Below are 17637 nucleotides of genomic sequence, written 5' to 3' on the forward strand. Positions count from 1 at the left end.
TGATGTAGTGGAGTTTGTGGAGCGGTGTGAAGATTTTTTTGACACTCGTCAGACCCCGAACTTGTAGCCACCCTGGACCTCTCTGGACCTGCCAGGAGTTGGAGGCTGGCAGAAAGAAATAAGATCCATAACTGGGATGAGTTTAAAAAAGGCTTTTTGGGAGCCTTCCTTCCCCCTGACGACATCAATGAGTAGACAAGGAATAACTTAAAGCTATCCAAGGTCAAGATCAATGCATTAGGGATTTTACTATGACTACCGGACATTATGCTTAAATTGGAAGACTGGTTTTCCTGAGGATGACGTGGTGAAAAGAATCCTAAATAACTGCAACCCTTCTCTGGCAGGGGTAGTGTGCATAGAGTTCAGCAACTGGTCAAGGTTGGGTCATTGGTGGAGACAAAAGAGACTATTGGGACAAAATAAATCAGATGAAAGCCAATGAAAAGGGAAAGAAGAATCCAACAGCCCGTCATGTCAATGTCTCCAAACCCCTGTCTGGGCCAACTCAACATCTAGCTTTACTGCAGGCTACCTGTCCTCCGTTGCTTCGAGCGGTTTTGGGAATCCGGGGCAAGCTAGTGGAAGCTATCCTAGACACTGGCTCCACATTCACTTTAATGCAGAGACAGCTGTGTTGAAAACATTTCAACAGGTCTTTGATGGGAAGACCCAAACCTCTGAAGGTAGAGTCCATATGCACTATGATTGGCATGGAATGATGTGGACAGTAGACACTTATGATGGCAGAGCTTGCTTTTCCCATTATATTAGGCCTGGATTTTTTTTTAAGTCAAATGGGAGTACGTTTACATGTGGGAGAACATAGTTATGAACTGTGTATCAATGGACGGATGACTGTGTTTACTTTTCTCTGCCAGCCACTTGGGAAAAATCAAGGAGCCAGCAGGAGGAAAAGGTTATCAATGTGTTTATGGCTCTGCCCTCAGAGTCTGGAGTAGCTGAGTCAGTAAATCTTCCTTGGTGGATGATCTGATGCAGGGGCATCCTCAGGTAATACAGCTGTTGCATGCATGGCCTTCTGTCTGTTCCAACAAGCTGGGGAAGACAAACCTAACCAACCACCAGATCATAACCACAGGTGATCTCCCAGTTAGGTGCAAAGCCTATCGAGTCTCACCTAAAAAGAAATATATAATCGGGAAGCGATTGAAAGGATGCCCCCCCAATATCCTTGGGCATTCCCAGTGGTACTAGTGCCTAAACCTGATCAAAGCCTGAGGTTCTGTGTTGATTTAGGCGTTCAAATGCTAAAACGCCTCAAGATGCTTATCCTATGTCCCTCATCCATGATATTCTAGAATCCATGCATGCAGCAAAATATTTCAGCACACTGGATTTGAAATCAGGGTACTGGCAGGTGGAGATGGAGAATGACCCCAAAGACCAGAAGTGTAAACATTTTGTATATATATATATATATATATATATATATACCTTCAGAACAACTGAATCAAGCCCAGTTATTTTGTGTGTGTAGATGGATAATGTATGAAAAGTCACAAAATCTTATTCCACTGAGATGAAGGGAACCTTTTTTAAGCTATTATGCTTTTTTACATATCCAACTTTCTTTAGTGTGTTATGTTGCTGTTTGAGATTGCAAAAGGTCTGCAAAGTTGCAAAGCACAACGTCACTTCAAAAGGAGTTTTAATATCAGTAAACACTCTTTCTGAATGCACTAAGGTGAAAGTGTTTTCATCTGAGCAGTATCTCATGCAGCCTCAGTTCACAGCAGGGCTCTGCAGCAGGAGCTACACAATATTGTGTCTGTGAGGAAACCAAACATGACTGTGTTTCTAATACTCTATGTGTTCTTCCTCTATGTTCTGTCTCTCACTATCTGCTCCCCTGTTTCTTTCTCCCTATTGATTTCTACCTTTCCTCATATAAATCAAACCGATCACCCAACTTGTCTTAATATTTTGACAGAAATGTCTTGCTGCTAAGGGGAATTCTTCAAAAAAAAAAAAAAAAAAAAAGGTTGTTATGTGAACATAGGCTTACTTAAGATTGATTGCTGATTATATTCCTCATTTGTAAGTTACGGTTAAATGAATAAATGTAAATTAAACATTTTGTGGCTTATATTGGCTTCAGTACAGATAGCAGAACAACACATGAAGTCGTCTCACGTTCTGCTGATTAACAGGGACCTAAACTCATTAAGTCTGATTCTATAACATTTCATGGATTTCATGTCCATTACATCATTGTGATAATGAGAGAGGCCATTTGTACAAACCCATGCATTACATTTTCATTTTCCAGGGGACTTATCCTGGTGTCCATCAGTCGAGTTCTTATTGGGAGGTTTGTAATGTGGACTGAAGAGCGTCATATTGTGCTGTCTTCCTTAGGCCTGTTACTTGTTCATAATTCAGATAGAATTGATTCAAATTAAGGTGAGATAGGACCAAGATCTCAGGGTGTGAAAGGGCAAAACAATGAAAATGTTCCATATTCTAAATGTGTTTTCTTTCTTTTTTTTTTTTTGGTGGTCTTTTCTGACATAGTTTGACCACAACCTCGTATTGCTAAAACTCTTTGAGGAAGAGTTTTGGTTAATTAAAGTATGGTTAATTACATAGTAGTCACGAAAGACAGAAATTTGGAGAAGAGACACAGGGCGCGGTTTGTGACTAAACAACGGGATAATAAAGAAAACACCAAAGAAAGTTTATGTCTGTTGTACTGGAAAGGTCAGAGGGTGAAACAGCTGAACGGGAGGTGACAAATATGAAATGATAGTCCATGTCCCTATGTGACTTTTTCAATGAAAGCTTATTTTTCAGAGAGACACATTGTATAACCTTTTGAACTTGGCCTTTATTGGTGCTCTGGAGACAATAACAAACCAAATCACCCAAGACTTTTAAAAATCTACAGTGGCCCCAAAAGTCATTGCCTCCCTGCATTGAGTTTAATGTGTGTGGTGAGTTCAGTGGCGGGTGGGATTCATTATTGAGAATGAATGAGGGAAAGTCAGATTGATTCACATAAAAAAAATCCCACCTCTTGTTTTTGTATGTGTTCCACGTCCGTGAATCAGTCTGAAGGAATAAATAATGGCATTGATGGGAGAATTAATTAAAAAGTAAGTAAACAACTCACCCACTTTGATATCACCGCACTTTGTCACGTCAAAATAAAACTGGGCTGAAAACATGATCTGTGTTTCAATTATTATTATTATTATTATTATTTTTTTTTTTTGTGAGTGATCAGCTTAGTGAAATTAAAGGTACATCTCTGTGCTTGTGACCAATGTTTACCGAATTGTTTTAATTGGTGATCTGAAAATAAGTTAAAAAACTTATTCAAAAGAACTTGAGTTATTATTTTGGAATAAAAAAAAAATGCTTAAAAACACTAACTTGATGAGATTTATACTTCGTTATGTAAGGGTCAAAACAGGTCATTTTAGCTCAATGAGAATTATTAATTAATTTTTAGGAAATTCAAAAGAATTATTTATTTTACGGCCGAGCAAATGACTCATCCAGTGTTCATTTTAACAGGCCATAACTATCAGCTCTGTAGAGCATATAAATATCCAAACTATAGTGAAAACACTATTTATTAGGTAACTTAGATCAGCAGTTTAAGACATTCAATTCGTAAGCATATAACAAGAACACTTCACTTTACAATACAAACAAGACTTTATTGAATACACATAAAATTAATATCTAACACAAACACACGCACACACACATTCAAACTTTGAGTTTTAAGAGTGAGATGAGTTCTCTAAGATCATTTTTAGGCAGGTTTTTACATTTTATATCAAAGCACCAGCTATGTTGTAGTCAATGTTCGATTATAAGTCAATAATTGTCTTGGGATGATTTTATGTATTTTGATATGTAAAGTCTCAGTTTAAATTGATTTTAACATATTTCAACCCCGGACAGAGGTCGTTAAGAAGAATAAGGTCTGTTTTTGATCCTTGTCTTCGGATCAAACAACCTCTGCCATTATCTTGGTGTGTCCCGAGCTGTGCCACCTCTGGACCAATCCGTCTTTCCCAAACTACTTAACACTGACAACCGTTCTTCCTTTAGCTGGCTCATCTCTTTGAAGCTTGCATGGCCAAAAAGTACTTAGCTGGGGGTTTTCGTGCTTAGCTCAAACTGGCTGGAGCCCATTTCATTCACGGTCCTCACATGTGGAGTTGGGGGAATGAACAAAGGAACGAGTGTTTATATATATTTATTGTTTGCCATTATGTCAGTATCAGTATTTGCTTTCTACCATGCACAAAAAAAAAAAAAAAAAAAAAAATGTCACTGAACTTTTTCTTTGTAATTGTAACGAGCACTCAAACACACCAAACCAGCAATTACTAAAAACACACAGAAAAACAGATTGTTCACGGCCACTGCACTTATTACAAGTAATTACATGTGTGGTAGAAAAACATTTTTTTTTTTGTAAAACACATACAAATAACTAAAATCACGTTGAAACCACAAACTACTTGAAATGCTGCACATGGTTATCACATGTTTTTAATTGCGTAAGCCATGACTGAATAAAGGCTTTTGTATATTTGCTAAAATTCTCGAGTGCCTTGGCTTGATATGTTTTTATAATAATAATAACTTATACTTATATAGTGCCTTTCACAAGACCCAAGGACGCATTACATATAGGTACATAAACAATAAAGAATAAGGAGAGAGAAAAAAAAAATATATATTTAATATAAGATTGCAAATTGCTTTCTTGGTGTGAACAGGCCTTTACTATTTTGTCCTTTTTCTCTCTCAGGTATCGTGTCTCTAATATCCTTGGTGGTTCTTTCTTACGACCGCTACAATACATTGACGATGTACCATAAACGTGGTCCAGACTATCGCAAAGCTCTTTTGGCAGTAGGGGGTTCCTGGCTGTACTCTTTGATCTGGACAGTGCCCCCTCTTCTGGGCTGGAGTAGTTACGGGCTGGAGGGAGCGGGAACCAGCTGTTCTGTATCATGGACCCAGCGCACGGCTCAGTCCCATGCCTACATCATCTGCCTGTTTATATTCTGCTTGGGCTTACCAGTACTCATCATGGTCTACTGCTATGGAAGACTCCTCTATGCTGTCAAACAGGTAAACTGCGTTTCTGTGCTGTGTGTCAAAATATATATATATATTTTTATGTTGCTGAATTTGTAAAGGCTCTGACAGGATCTCAAGATGTTTGAAGATGCGGCCAATTCTCTGGATGCACTCTGAATCATCCACATTCAGACAAACCTACTGAAGTGCTAATTCAGAGGAAATAGACTTTAATTGGTTTAAACCCTTGTTTTCGTTTTATTCATGAGCAGTAGAAGAAACCTTTAGTAAATAAATAAATAAAAAAAAAACATCCAAAGAACATGCCAAGAATGTGATTCTAATATAATCTCAAACACTGAAGTCATTTGCATTTTTAAGCAAACATAGTTGCTCCTCATGACAATCACATATTGGTCTAGTTTGCAGCATTTTCTGGCCAGAAAAATCTGTATTACTTATTACCCCACCATTTTTTTAAGTTACCAGCCGCGTTAGCTTCATGGACTCTTTTTTTTTTAATCAACACTTTAATGTGGGTATTATAAAAAAAATAATATTATATTTCATAATATAGAAATAATAAATATTTCATAATATAAATATTTCAATTTGCCCATTTTGAGCAAATAGCTGAGATAATCACGTTTTTGTCAAAGACTACATCCAGATCTGATTCAGAATCATGATTTTAACAGACAGAGGGTTTAGTTGTAACACTTGTGTGTAACACACATAATTCAGTACTATTTTATTTGTATAGTTTGATATTGTTTGTGCATCTATATAGATAGATATCCATACATCCATACATCCATCCATCCCTCATCCAATCATCCTTCTATTATGGATCAATATCATGGATAGAGACATAGAAAAAGGCTGAAAAGTTTTGGAATAAATAATAATAAATAAAATTATAAAATATTGTAATTGCAATTAAATTAGAATTGTGTGAGGCAGCTGCATGTACAATTATTATTTTTAATAATAATAACAGTAATAATAATACAAATTAGCTTAAAAAAGTAAAGGGTTTATTGCATTAAAAACAGGCCATATTTTTAATAAATAAACAAGTTATCATTCATAGTACACTAAATTTTAAACATTTTAAATTGCAACATTGTTTGTGAAAGTCCAACAAAGTTAAATGTATACTCAAACCTAAAGTTGTGGTGCTCCCTATTTTTATTTGATTATCATTGTACACTTGGCGGCTTGTTTGTAACACCGTGTTACAACCCCGCTGTGTATTACATATTTTAACCCTAGCTAACAGTCATTAGGAATTGCTGACATGTTTCAAAACGGTGCTAAGTTTGAGCCAACAAGACAGTAGGCGTGTTTCCATTACAGATTTGCGCAAAACTTTTGCGATATTTTCCGAATGTTGGTAAAAAACTGACGGTGTTTCCATTAACCGATGTTTTTTTCCTCCCGCGATAAGTCATTCCAAAAATCATGGCAACGGACTTTGGTACGTTTAACAGCCATGCACCGCACTAGACATTATTATTATTATTATTATTAATGGAAGGAGACGTGGTGTGTTAACCAAGCATGGCAGGGAAAGACACGGAGTTCCTGGTGTTTCTCCCTTATTTCTGCTTCGATGTCTTGATGGCATTTCTTTGAGGTTTAGTGAGGCTATTCCTGTAATTATTGTTTTTTTTTAATTAATTTAATAAAGAACTCTATCTCGTATTATATCCAAACGGTCATTGCAAAACGAAAAATGAACGGTTGTTGTATTTTTAAAACGCAAAGTTGAACACCAACATTTTAGTTTGACCACACCAGTGCTGCGCTATACATCTCAACGAATTTTCTGATATTTCTTTATGACTTTTTGCCCCCTTTAAAACCTTTAAAGCTAATGATGATAATTATTATTATTATTTGTGGACATGGACCTAAAACACACTCCGTCTTCTAAGTCAGGTGACTGTAAATGCGCAAAATCCGTTTCAATTGCAGTTTTGCGAAAAAAATCCTTTTTCGAATTGTCTGAAAAACCTCCTCATGCGAGCGTAAAAACTTTTTTGCGATAAACGGGAGTTTTTGCGAAATTGAAGTGTTTCCTTTGAGCGTATTTTCAATTTGCACAAACTGAAGGGTAATGGAAACGCAGCTAGTGATTAAGGCAATATAAAGTTAGATTTGGAAACGCATACACCCAACTCAGAAACCGAAAAAAATCTATGATGAAAAAATTTACTTGCATGGTGTCAAAACACTCTTTGTCCAGTATCTTCACGTATCTTCAGATACCGCTGTAATGTTACCATTGATAGCATAGCACAGGCGAACCGTGCAACTGGAACGACTCGATTATATTTTTTGAAAGCTGTCTCCACTGATAAATAACACCCAGGCTAACTCTGATGTCCAAAATCCTGAGCCACACCTTTAAAAACATGCTTTTTATTTTCTTGACATAGCCTACTTTCTTGTTAAAGATTAATTCAAAACTGAGAAGTAAAATACACACCTTGTCAGAACCCATCTCTGAATAGATATATTATAGATTTATTCTCCTGAAAACAAAACACAAAAAGGAGAAACGAAAAGGGATTTGAAAAGCTTACCTGTAACCTGAACAAAGAAGCTAAACGTTGTCATGGTGACCAGACATACAGTAAGAAAACAAGCAAATAAATAAAAGTGCTATTCTGTGCTCAAGACTGTTATCTTAATCTCAAACATGGAAAAGTCCTTTTCTTACACATTTACAGGATGTTCTGCCCAAGTGAATGGTTCCTTTAGAAACCCGGTTCCTTTGAGTGCATCAAATCTCATTTGTGCGGATAGCAGTGTGATTGGATTTGGATGCTGTATTATCTGGGCGTCCCAGTCACTGGGATGTAATTGGGTTCAGTTGGTTGCTGTGAGGAGGATAAAATATCACTCTGGCTTGAGAAGGACAGTTTTATCCATACAAACCTGCAGATGCATGTGACCGACCCTGATATCTGCAGTTTATCACATTGAAATTCTGTAATATTAATGTGTACATTTTCTCACACTCACATCTGTGACTTTCTCGGTGAAAATCTGAAGTTTACTTATGATGCTTCGTATATAACGTGAAGGGTTCATGAAATAAATCGGGTACAATGACAAGTTCAGACATTAATTCCATCTCCTCACCATCAATCACATGCAGTGAAATTTCATTTACGCTGAGGGAGGACGGGTGCTTGTAACAAATAAAGGAGCCTTTTCATCACTGAAGATCAATGAGGAAGAGGAGTGTCTGTAAATGTCAGTAATGAATGTAATTAAAACGCCTTGCCAATTTATTAGTGGCGTTTACATAGAGCAGTAATTCAGTAAGAATTAAACCCATCTCAGTTGGAATGAAAAATCTCAACACATATCATCTGTCTAAGCTTGATCCAGAAGAAAATATATGCTAGGGATAATATCATGTGTGTTCAGCTAGAAACATGACAAGGAAGATTTCTTGGGATATTATAGTTGCTGTTTGGATTTAAATAGGCAAATACTTAACTCTTTCCCCGCCAGCGTGAGAAAAAACAAAAACAAACAAAAAACTTGCCAGTGTTTTTGATCATTGTCAAAAAGTTTCATGGATTATTTTGTCGTATAAATATCTGAATATGTAATATATCAAAAGAAATAAAAAAAACTGCTCTGCTTTAGAAAAAAACAAAAAACAACAAAAAAAAACCTTTTGTTCTTTTTTTATCAATACTTGAATATGGGTAAGTTTCATAAAAAATAAAATAAAAAAAAATTCACATTTTTGTAAAGCAGACCAAATGATGATCAAAACATAGATGGGGTCCATCAACATTCCTAATGCTTTTAGTCATAGCTCATCCTGGGTTGACATTTAATTCAGTAACAGGCAGTTTTGATTTGTGTGCTGTTTAATGTTGGTGATCACCTTATTTTTAAATATACATCTACTTATATAATTATGACATAACTTGTTTCTGCTTCTTCCTCGCACTGTCGCACGTTTTGATCCGGAGATTCAGTATTCTCTAAATATATATATATATATATATATACATACATATATATATATATATATAAACCTCTCAATTTCAAATACTTAACCATTCCAGTGCTGTCTCTTTACTTTCATTCAGTTGTGAGACTCTGTGGAATGCCGATTCATTTAGCCTCATTTAATTTCTGCACCTTCCCTCTTTTCTTCACTCTATCTCGGACTGCAACGATCGATAACAGGTGAAGGGTTTAATGTCTCTTGGTAAAGGAGACAATCACTTGGAACAAATAGACTCTGTCCCAGCTGCACGATTACACAAAGCAAGTGTGACTACAGTTGTCAATCATGGGAGTACTGTAGGTGTGTGTGAACAAAAGAGAACATTTATAGCGAGGAGTAGACCTTTGACTGGTTACCCTCATTTTTCATTAGTAGCTATATAAGACACAGAAGTCCTCAACATGAAGACTGGAATTGCGACACGAGAAATCGTCACTGGAATTGCGACACAAGACACCAAAACCGCTAAATTTGAATAGCCAGCAAAAGCTACTTGTTTTAAACAACTGGTCGACTGCCACATACAACTTTAAAAAAAAAAAAATGGCTGTATTGTGGTCAGTAGATGATGTGTCGGCGTAACTATAATGATCATTCTATAATTCCATTTTGAAGAGGTAATAAACTGCAGTGGAAAATCAAACCGATCCAAAGAAAAGAGTGCCGAGCCGAGTCGTACCACACAGTGGAATAGCGCCATAAGAGAAGAGTTTGGGGCTTTGATGGGCCAGGCAGATGCGAGAATGGCCGTACTCGAAACTGTGGACTTCGGGGCTCTCGCTGGAAGAAGCAGAGAGTGGGCATTTGGATGGCGCAAGTACTTGCGTGAGGTGGTGGAACTTAAACAAGATGTCGCTATACTAGAATAAAAAAAAAAAATGAGGATCTAGATGCTAGATCTCGACGCTGCAATTTATGCATTATGTGGGTGAAGGAAAGATGTCACAGGAGGAGGGAGAGCATATACCCAACTTCATATCTGAGCTGCTTAAGGGCTTGCTGTATAATGCCCCTGTGATAGATTGGACACACAGGACCTTAAGATCGAGACCAGGGGATGATCATCCAGCAAGGGCAATTACAGTGAAATGTCACTATTTTCAGGAAAGAGAATTATTGCTTAAGATAGCAGTAATGGAGAAATTTACATCTTTAGCCAGATGACACCCAAAAGGTCATGAGATGGCAATCAGCCTTCAACGAGGTACGAGATCTACTGGCCTCAATGGATTTATATTTCAATTTTACAAAAAAGTTATTACACCAACTACTTGAAAGAAATTTTCACGGAAATAAATGGACACATTATTTTAGAAAGCCTTCGATCACATTATTCCCAGCCTGGAATAATCTATTATTTTGCATTTGGATTAGTATAAAACAAAATAATTCTCCTCCCGTCCTGTCCACCAGGAGTGAGGCATGTCCCCAGTCCTGGCAGCCTCTCCTCCTCCCCTGGGTTGCCCATCTCATCTCAGGGCCGCTTCGAAGCCTTTCCCGGGTTCTTGGTTAGTGCTACTTTCTTGCTAGATGACCTCTGTGGGGTTTGAGCTGCCGGCCCAAATGGTAGTGGGGCCCGTGAAACCTTCGCAAGGGGCCGCCAAGATGTGCTTGATGGCCTACATCTGTTTTTTTTTTTACTGTGGAGAACTGCTGTGCAAAGTCTTCGACAGCCTCACTGAAAAGACCACCTTGGGAGATGTGGGATGAAGAAAAAGTACACTTTCTTGATGCTCCCATTTCCGCCAACTTGAGCCACAGGTGGTGCTCCTGGACCACTTCATAGCCCACAAGGCACAGTCTGTCGCTGAGAGCAGTTCCTGCATCAGCTCTTGGTCGATACTAGATCTTTAGTAGATCTTTCAGTGTTCTGGCCTGAAAAAAAATATCTAACCAACACGACCCACTCTGAGCAGGATTCGAACGGGGTGGGAGGAAATTGCCTCTTTTATCTGCAGTCGAAACACGTGCACTTTATCTGTGTGTTGTATGAAGAGAGACCGCAGAAATGTGCTTCAGGATCCGGCAGTACTAGAGAGATGATCGGATTCATAGATTAGCTTCCACAAGAGACTCATCTGTTGGCCCGCAGAACAAAGAAGAATGAGTGGAGCACACCAGCCTCTTTTCGTACCCGTAAGTCCGGGGGAAGGGCTGGCATGCGAATTCCACTCACCAGCCTTTTCTGAAATTACAGAGGTGTTGGCTCTCGAGTGCAACCCCTCGTGCCAGTCTCGACACAACGTCGAAGTGACTGACAGTTGGGGAATTGAAAATAAATCCCAGAAGGGATATTAGTAATATTTAAGTCATTCTGCAACCGCAGACGAGAACAGTGACGAGTTTTTCTCTCTACATAATGCACAGAGAACTCAGAGGGATAAGTACAGACTGTTGTTTTGTCCTTTCTGAAAGGCATGTTAATTACAATTTCTATAAGAATTGAATGTTGTGGCTTCAGAGTGCACTTTGAGCTTTGGTATGGACCATACCTCATTTCATGAAGGGTACTCATACGGACAGTGTCAAAGACAAATAAGCACTTACTTTCACCCCCACCCACAGTGTCATAATGAAACGAGTACTTCATACATGTACATACATGAACTTGATAGCTGTGCGTTTACTGGACAACAATCGAGCGCTGCAGTCGTGACGTTAAAACAGGAATGCGCCAGTGGTTCCATCAAGGTTTTCCTATGGGTTTTAAACAGTAACTAAACCCTTAACCTACTTTTTTTAGTTAATGATCTGTAAGAATGGATCTTTATTAATACCAGTCATTGATTCGAGTAACTTTTTTGACATTTGTGTATAAAGTGTTTAATTTCTACAATATATGGTGTAAAAAGGTCTTAGTGCTGCCCTCTTCAGGTTGAACGGTGGCTACTGCAGTTGAATTATCCCATTGGATGTTCCGCACTTCGTGACGTACGCAGATTTCAGCTCACCACGCGAGTTACGCCCTTTGCAGTATACAAAACAGCTTGTTTCGTCAAAACCGCTGTAGCGAGTCAGGAGTTGGAATTGCGAGTATTGAAAACGATCAGGATAGAGTGTTTTAGCATCTATTTCGTCCGCTCTATCTCCGCTGGGGTCTGGCCACTTTTTCAGAATTTTTCAAATATTGCCAGTGGGTGGAGTCAGGCTCTGACCAGGGGTTTAGTTACCCTTTAACAATGTTTTTCAGTTTATCAGTAAAATAAAGTATGTGGAAAACATGAGTTGAAAATATTTGTACATTTTGTTCTACAATGTAAATTACACACACCCACATCATCCTGTTCGGCTGATCTTATCACCTCACGTATAAGTGTCCTTGTGTCGGTCTCTTTTTTTCAGGTGGGGAAAATACGCAAGACAGCCGCACGGAAGCGGGAATACCATGTTTTGTTCATGGTTATCACCACCGTGGTGTGTTATCTTTTGTGCTGGATGCCATATGGTGTCGTGGCCATGATGGCTACATTTGGCAAGCCAGGAATCATCTCACCTGTGGCCAGTGTGGTTCCCTCTCTCCTCGCAAAGAGCAGCACAGTCATCAACCCGCTTATATACATCCTGATGAACAAACAGGTAAAAGCACAAACTAAATTATGTACAAGTCATACACAGTAACTACTAGGGCTTTAATGCAGTATTTATGAGAAAGAAATATTTTTTTTTTTATTAAGTTGGCATTAAATGAAAGTTTAAGGTATGTCCGAGTGAAGCAGCTTCTCGAACTAGAACGAATGTGGGCGGGACTTGACTGTCCATCTGAAATTGATTGGATGGTTGTGGTTTGCTATTGCTGTGATGTCATGTGAGTGACAGGTTGATCCCGCCCTTGCAACAGTAAACGTGTCATCAGAGAAGAGATGTTGACGCAAGAGGGAGGGAAAGCCATTTTTGATAGATTACGAGGGTACATGAATTTGAAAACAATGATGAAGTACACAGATATATCTGAGTATTCATATATTAAAATTAATTAACAATGATATATTTTTTATTCCTGAAGTTTCAAGAACTGAATGTTCTTTAATAAAATCAAATATTCAGGGTGAAAAACAAGTAGCACACACAACATGTTACTGGGTCAAGTAAAGGTCAAGCTTTTATTATAGAATTAATGGTCAAAAGAACATATGTAGTGGTTCATGTACGGTCATACAGTCATGATTTACTGGTTTACAAATTAGCTCAATGACAAATATGTATTAACATATGTAGAAATAAACATTATAAAACATCCTATGGCTTTTGAAAGTGAACTGGCATTTTAATGGACAATTGCAGATATTTACAGTCTAAAGATCAATACTTTCACAGATATAACATACAGTAGTAGCAGGAAAGAAAAATAAAATAAAAGGCTGTGTGGTGTAGAATTACACAAGGAAATAAAGATAGAAAGTACATTTATGAAAAGGAAAGGTACAGAAGAAAGAAAATCAATTAAATTAAGGAAAGTTGGCACATATACAATACCTTTCAAACATTCTCACACGAAAAACTTCAGAATCGTACTGTGCACACATCTATGAGACAACATTGAAGTTCGCCAGTCAAATCACCTGCATTTTCTCTTTTCTGTAATAAAGATCATAAGCTCAAAACAGAGCTAAAACTAGAGACCCAGCTCATATTTCCCATTACTGGCTAAATCCTAACATTAAGGTATTTATCATGAATACTAACAAGCCCCGCTTTGTCACATGCTCTGTGCACCGTATTGTACACCCCAACCCCCCTCCCCGAAAGTAGTCATATCACCCCATGACATGAAAAACCAAACACTTCAAATAATACTCTCAAAACAGCCATTACTCCAGTCACATTGTCTCTTCTCAGCAAGAGACAGACAGAGTTTATGCCGCTAAAACACCTTGTTAAAGGCTTTGGAAAAGACATTCACAGAGGAAGGACATACGACTCCCAAGATGCTTAAAGACTAAAGAGAAAGTAGAAGGCAGAGTTTTAGTCCCTCTGTAAGGTCACATGACCATTTACCATTTGGCCATCATGTAGAATACATTTTTAAAAAATGATCTGGGAGTGCCTTGGCCAAACGGTTAGCATATACCATTCTCCAAAAGTTTGGGGTCAGTGTAAAAACAACAAAAAAAACAAAAACAAAAAAAAAAACACATTTATCTATTCCACTACTACCTTTTCATTGCATGTGAAACGTTTGCGTTCGGCCGCTGCACTTGCGTCTTATGCAGCGTCTACATTTTAAAAATGCTGTGCCCAAGTTAAAAGTTCAATTAATGGTTGCAAAATATTTTTTATTAAAAAAAATCAGGAATTATCAATTATTTCAAGGAATCATTGAAAAACAATGAAAAACAATATCTTGGTTTCTACAAAAATCAGAACTGATTTCAATATTGATAAGAATACTATGATAATAATAATAATATAAAAAAATTGTTTAAAATGTACAAATATTTCAATATTACTGCTTTTACTGTTTTTTTTTTTTTATCAAATAAATTCCGCCTTGAGCTAAGAGACTTCTGACTGACCCCAAACTTTGAAACGAAAAGCATATATGCTCTCCTCCCAGTCATGCCTGTCCTCTCCACTACCCTTCCAATAAAAAGTGGCGAAAAGGCCCCCCAAAAAAAACATTTAATTATCTGTCTGTCACAGACTGGAGGTGAGTGTGAAGTCACACATGCCCGACAACCACGGCCGGCTCCAAAAATGAGTCATATAGAGATGATAATACACTGCAGGTTCACAGGCTCTAAACCTGCCATGGAATTTTACAGACAAACCTATTTTAGTATTCAACATTAAAAAAAAAAAAAAAAAGGTCACTCTTCAGTATCTCTAAATCTAACAATCCCCCAACATGGGGAAACAGGACAGAGTAAAGGTCAAATATTTGCTTTACAACCTCAGCCTACCATAGGACTAGAAGGAAGATGAAGTATTTCACCCTGGTGAGAGTATCGTGAGCTCCTGAGTGAAATCACCAATTACTACTTTACTTCTACAATATACAACAGCGATTAAAACAGACGTTAGCTCTCCTCACCAGATCTACAGACAAAAATCAGTTCTGTTTTAATTCGAATGGCACACATTTGAAACAATGCACACAAGTAAATAGCAAACCTTCAAGTTTTACCTTGTGTAAAAAAGTCGCACCACAAAGTGAATCGCTTCAAATCAACAACTGTACATGTAAGAGTAGACGACGCAAAGATGCTCTGGTAAGTCATTCGCTTTTAAAGAAGACTCCGGCGGGAGTCTCCTGATTTTAGGGGCTACAAGACATTAAAAACCTTAACAATAAATATCACCACCACACTTGTTATATTGCCAGCAGCCTTAAAGTCCCATATTAGATTTACAGAGCAACTCTATTTTTTTGTAAACCACCTGTCTTGACAGTATTTCAAAGTTTAAAACAACTAAAAGAGAATTAAAATGGACCACAGTCACATTTAAAAGCTCATTTAGTCGATTTGTACAACGACAGGTAAATGTCTGTAAAGTACTCTAAAAACTATTGATAATTTGCCACAGTTCAGCGAGACGTTCAGGAAGAGCAAAACATTCTCAAAGAGGCTTGTGAAAGTGTCACAATGTATATTACATCAGGAAACAACAATTCATTTACACCCCCGTGCCCCCCCCCCCCCCAAAAAAAAAAAAAACAAAAAACAAAAAAAAAAAAAAACAATCACCTTATGGCAAGAAGCTTTAAATCTGTCAGTATGTTAGAAAAAATAAAAAAATAAATAAAAACCTACGGACAGATTGACAAAGCTCAGTTTTAGTCAGAGAATAAATCTAGCCTTAGTGAATGCTTGCTTTCAACAGTGTAGCTTTCAGTGTCTATGACTGCTAATGGTTCCAACCTAGTGAAAAACAGAGTTTCAATTCAAAATAATTGAAAAGTCTTTTTTTTTTAAAAATGGCTTTCAACACCAAGAAAATCCACAGATTTTAAACAAAAAGCTTTTCTCGTGACACTATCTATTGCTGTTCTCGCATCTTTTATGTACGCGTAGGCTCAGGAAATGCATTTTTTGAGTTGAACTACAGCAGAAGGTTTTTGCCCCGCAGAAATAGTCTACATAACACGGCCCATTTCAAAGCCGGCTCGGTGTGGTCCTGCGTCGGTCTGCAGAGCTCTTCTGCTTTACAAAGTCTGTTATTGCGTCTTTTTGTTCAGGGCTCACAGTGAACGTTCTTGAAACCGGGGAGAGTGACCTTGCCTTTCCGTTTGAGGTCTTCCTCTGAGCCGACGTTCATGCGCTGGATGAGCATCTTCTCGTAGAGCAGGGGGTGATACGCACCCAAAGTGCAGGCGGCGTCAAAGTAGCGTTCGTGGTAGTGGCACAGATCCGTCTTCCGTAGTGAAGGAATGTATTCGTACACGTGGACCTCTTCACATAAGGACATCATCAGTAGGATGCCTGAAACACACACACAACTAGATTTTAACAAAGCAGGACACGCACAACCACGTGAACTTAGGGTTGAGGGGAAGAGAAAAATAGTTTATCATCTGAAACATGCTGCGACTTCAAATGCCAAAGTCACTTGTGTAATGCATTTAAGGCCAAGCACGCAAAACATGCGCAATTCATGCCAAATGAGAGCAGTTATTGAGTATATCTCTCACACACTGCTAGTTTTAGGCTACGTTCACACTGCAGGCTGAAACGACCTAATTCCGATTTTTTTGCCCCTATGCGACCTGTATCTGATTTTTTCATGACAGTCTGACTCTGAACGACACAGATCCGATCTTTTCAAATGCGACCCAGGCCACTTGGGTATGTGGTCCAAATCCGACATGTATCCGATCTTTTGAAATGCGACTTCAATCTGAATGGTCAGGTCACATATATCCGACCCGCACGTCATTGCACGCACCTGTAGCTAGCCAATACACGCGTTTCTGCACTGTTATGGGCCGCTGCAGACGTGTCTCTTCCCCAGTGTTGTGCCTGAACGCGTTCAATGAACGATAATGCATGAATGCGTTCATATTTTAACGTACTGTATTAAGTAAATAAATTAAGTAAATATTAAGTAAATAAACCTACTGTATTAAGTTACTGTCTGATGAACATTACTGTGAACACGTTCATTCTGGTGTCTGTGAACGTGCGCTCTCTGTCAGTTTAACTTCGTACAGTAGGGTGCCAGATTTCCATAGAGCCTTCCAGGCGAAAACCTGGCTAAAACACATGTAAACATGCCTTAAAATGTAGCAAAAAAACACCCAATCTGGCAACACCAGCCACCAGTGTCGCACCGCGGCCGCCGGTGACAAAGCAAGGAGCGCGGAGGACGCGTACTATCAATTAAACAGGTTTTATGACGAGGTCGGTGAGGATCGTAAAAATCGTACATTTATGTGCAAACTTTGCCCGTCGATAAAATAATTGTTGTCTGTGTTTGTATATGGGCTGTGGCAATAATAATAATTAAAACAAAAGCTCGCAACAATATGGAAAAAAAAAACTATTCCGCAAACAACAAGTGACGTGGTTGACCGTTGATTA

The 17637-nt window shown here is 38.2% G+C and overlaps 2 protein-coding genes across 5 annotated transcripts in view; one reads left to right on the top strand and one right to left on the bottom strand.

Annotated features, from left to right (window-relative positions):
* tmtops2b (teleost multiple tissue opsin 2b) overlaps window positions 1-17637 on the top strand; it is a 38396-nt gene that overhangs the window by 17080 nt on the left and 3679 nt on the right. The window contains exons 2-3 of the mRNA XM_039683265.2: window positions 4799-5124; window positions 12461-12694. Of these exons, the coding sequence (XP_039539199.2) occupies window positions 4799-5124; window positions 12461-12694 (560 nt within the window). The remainder of the gene's footprint in view (window positions 1-4798; window positions 5125-12460; window positions 12695-17637) is intronic.
* The window catches only part of st6gal2a (ST6 beta-galactosamide alpha-2,6-sialyltranferase 2a), a 68304-nt gene continuing 66462 nt past the window's right edge, over window positions 15796-17637 (bottom strand). For all 4 annotated transcript variants that reach the window (XM_039683264.2, XM_039683262.2, XM_039683263.2 and 1 more), the window contains one exon: window positions 15796-16539. In XM_039683264.2, coding sequence (XP_039539198.2) covers window positions 16292-16539 — 248 coding nt within the window. In that variant the 3' untranslated portion in view covers window positions 15796-16291. The remainder of the gene's footprint in view (window positions 16540-17637) is intronic.

This window comes from Pimephales promelas, chromosome 7 (assembly GCF_988280905.1).
Source record: "Pimephales promelas chromosome 7, fPimPro1.hap1.1, whole genome shotgun sequence".
NCBI classification, from domain to species: Eukaryota; Metazoa; Chordata; class Actinopteri; order Cypriniformes; family Leuciscidae; genus Pimephales; species Pimephales promelas.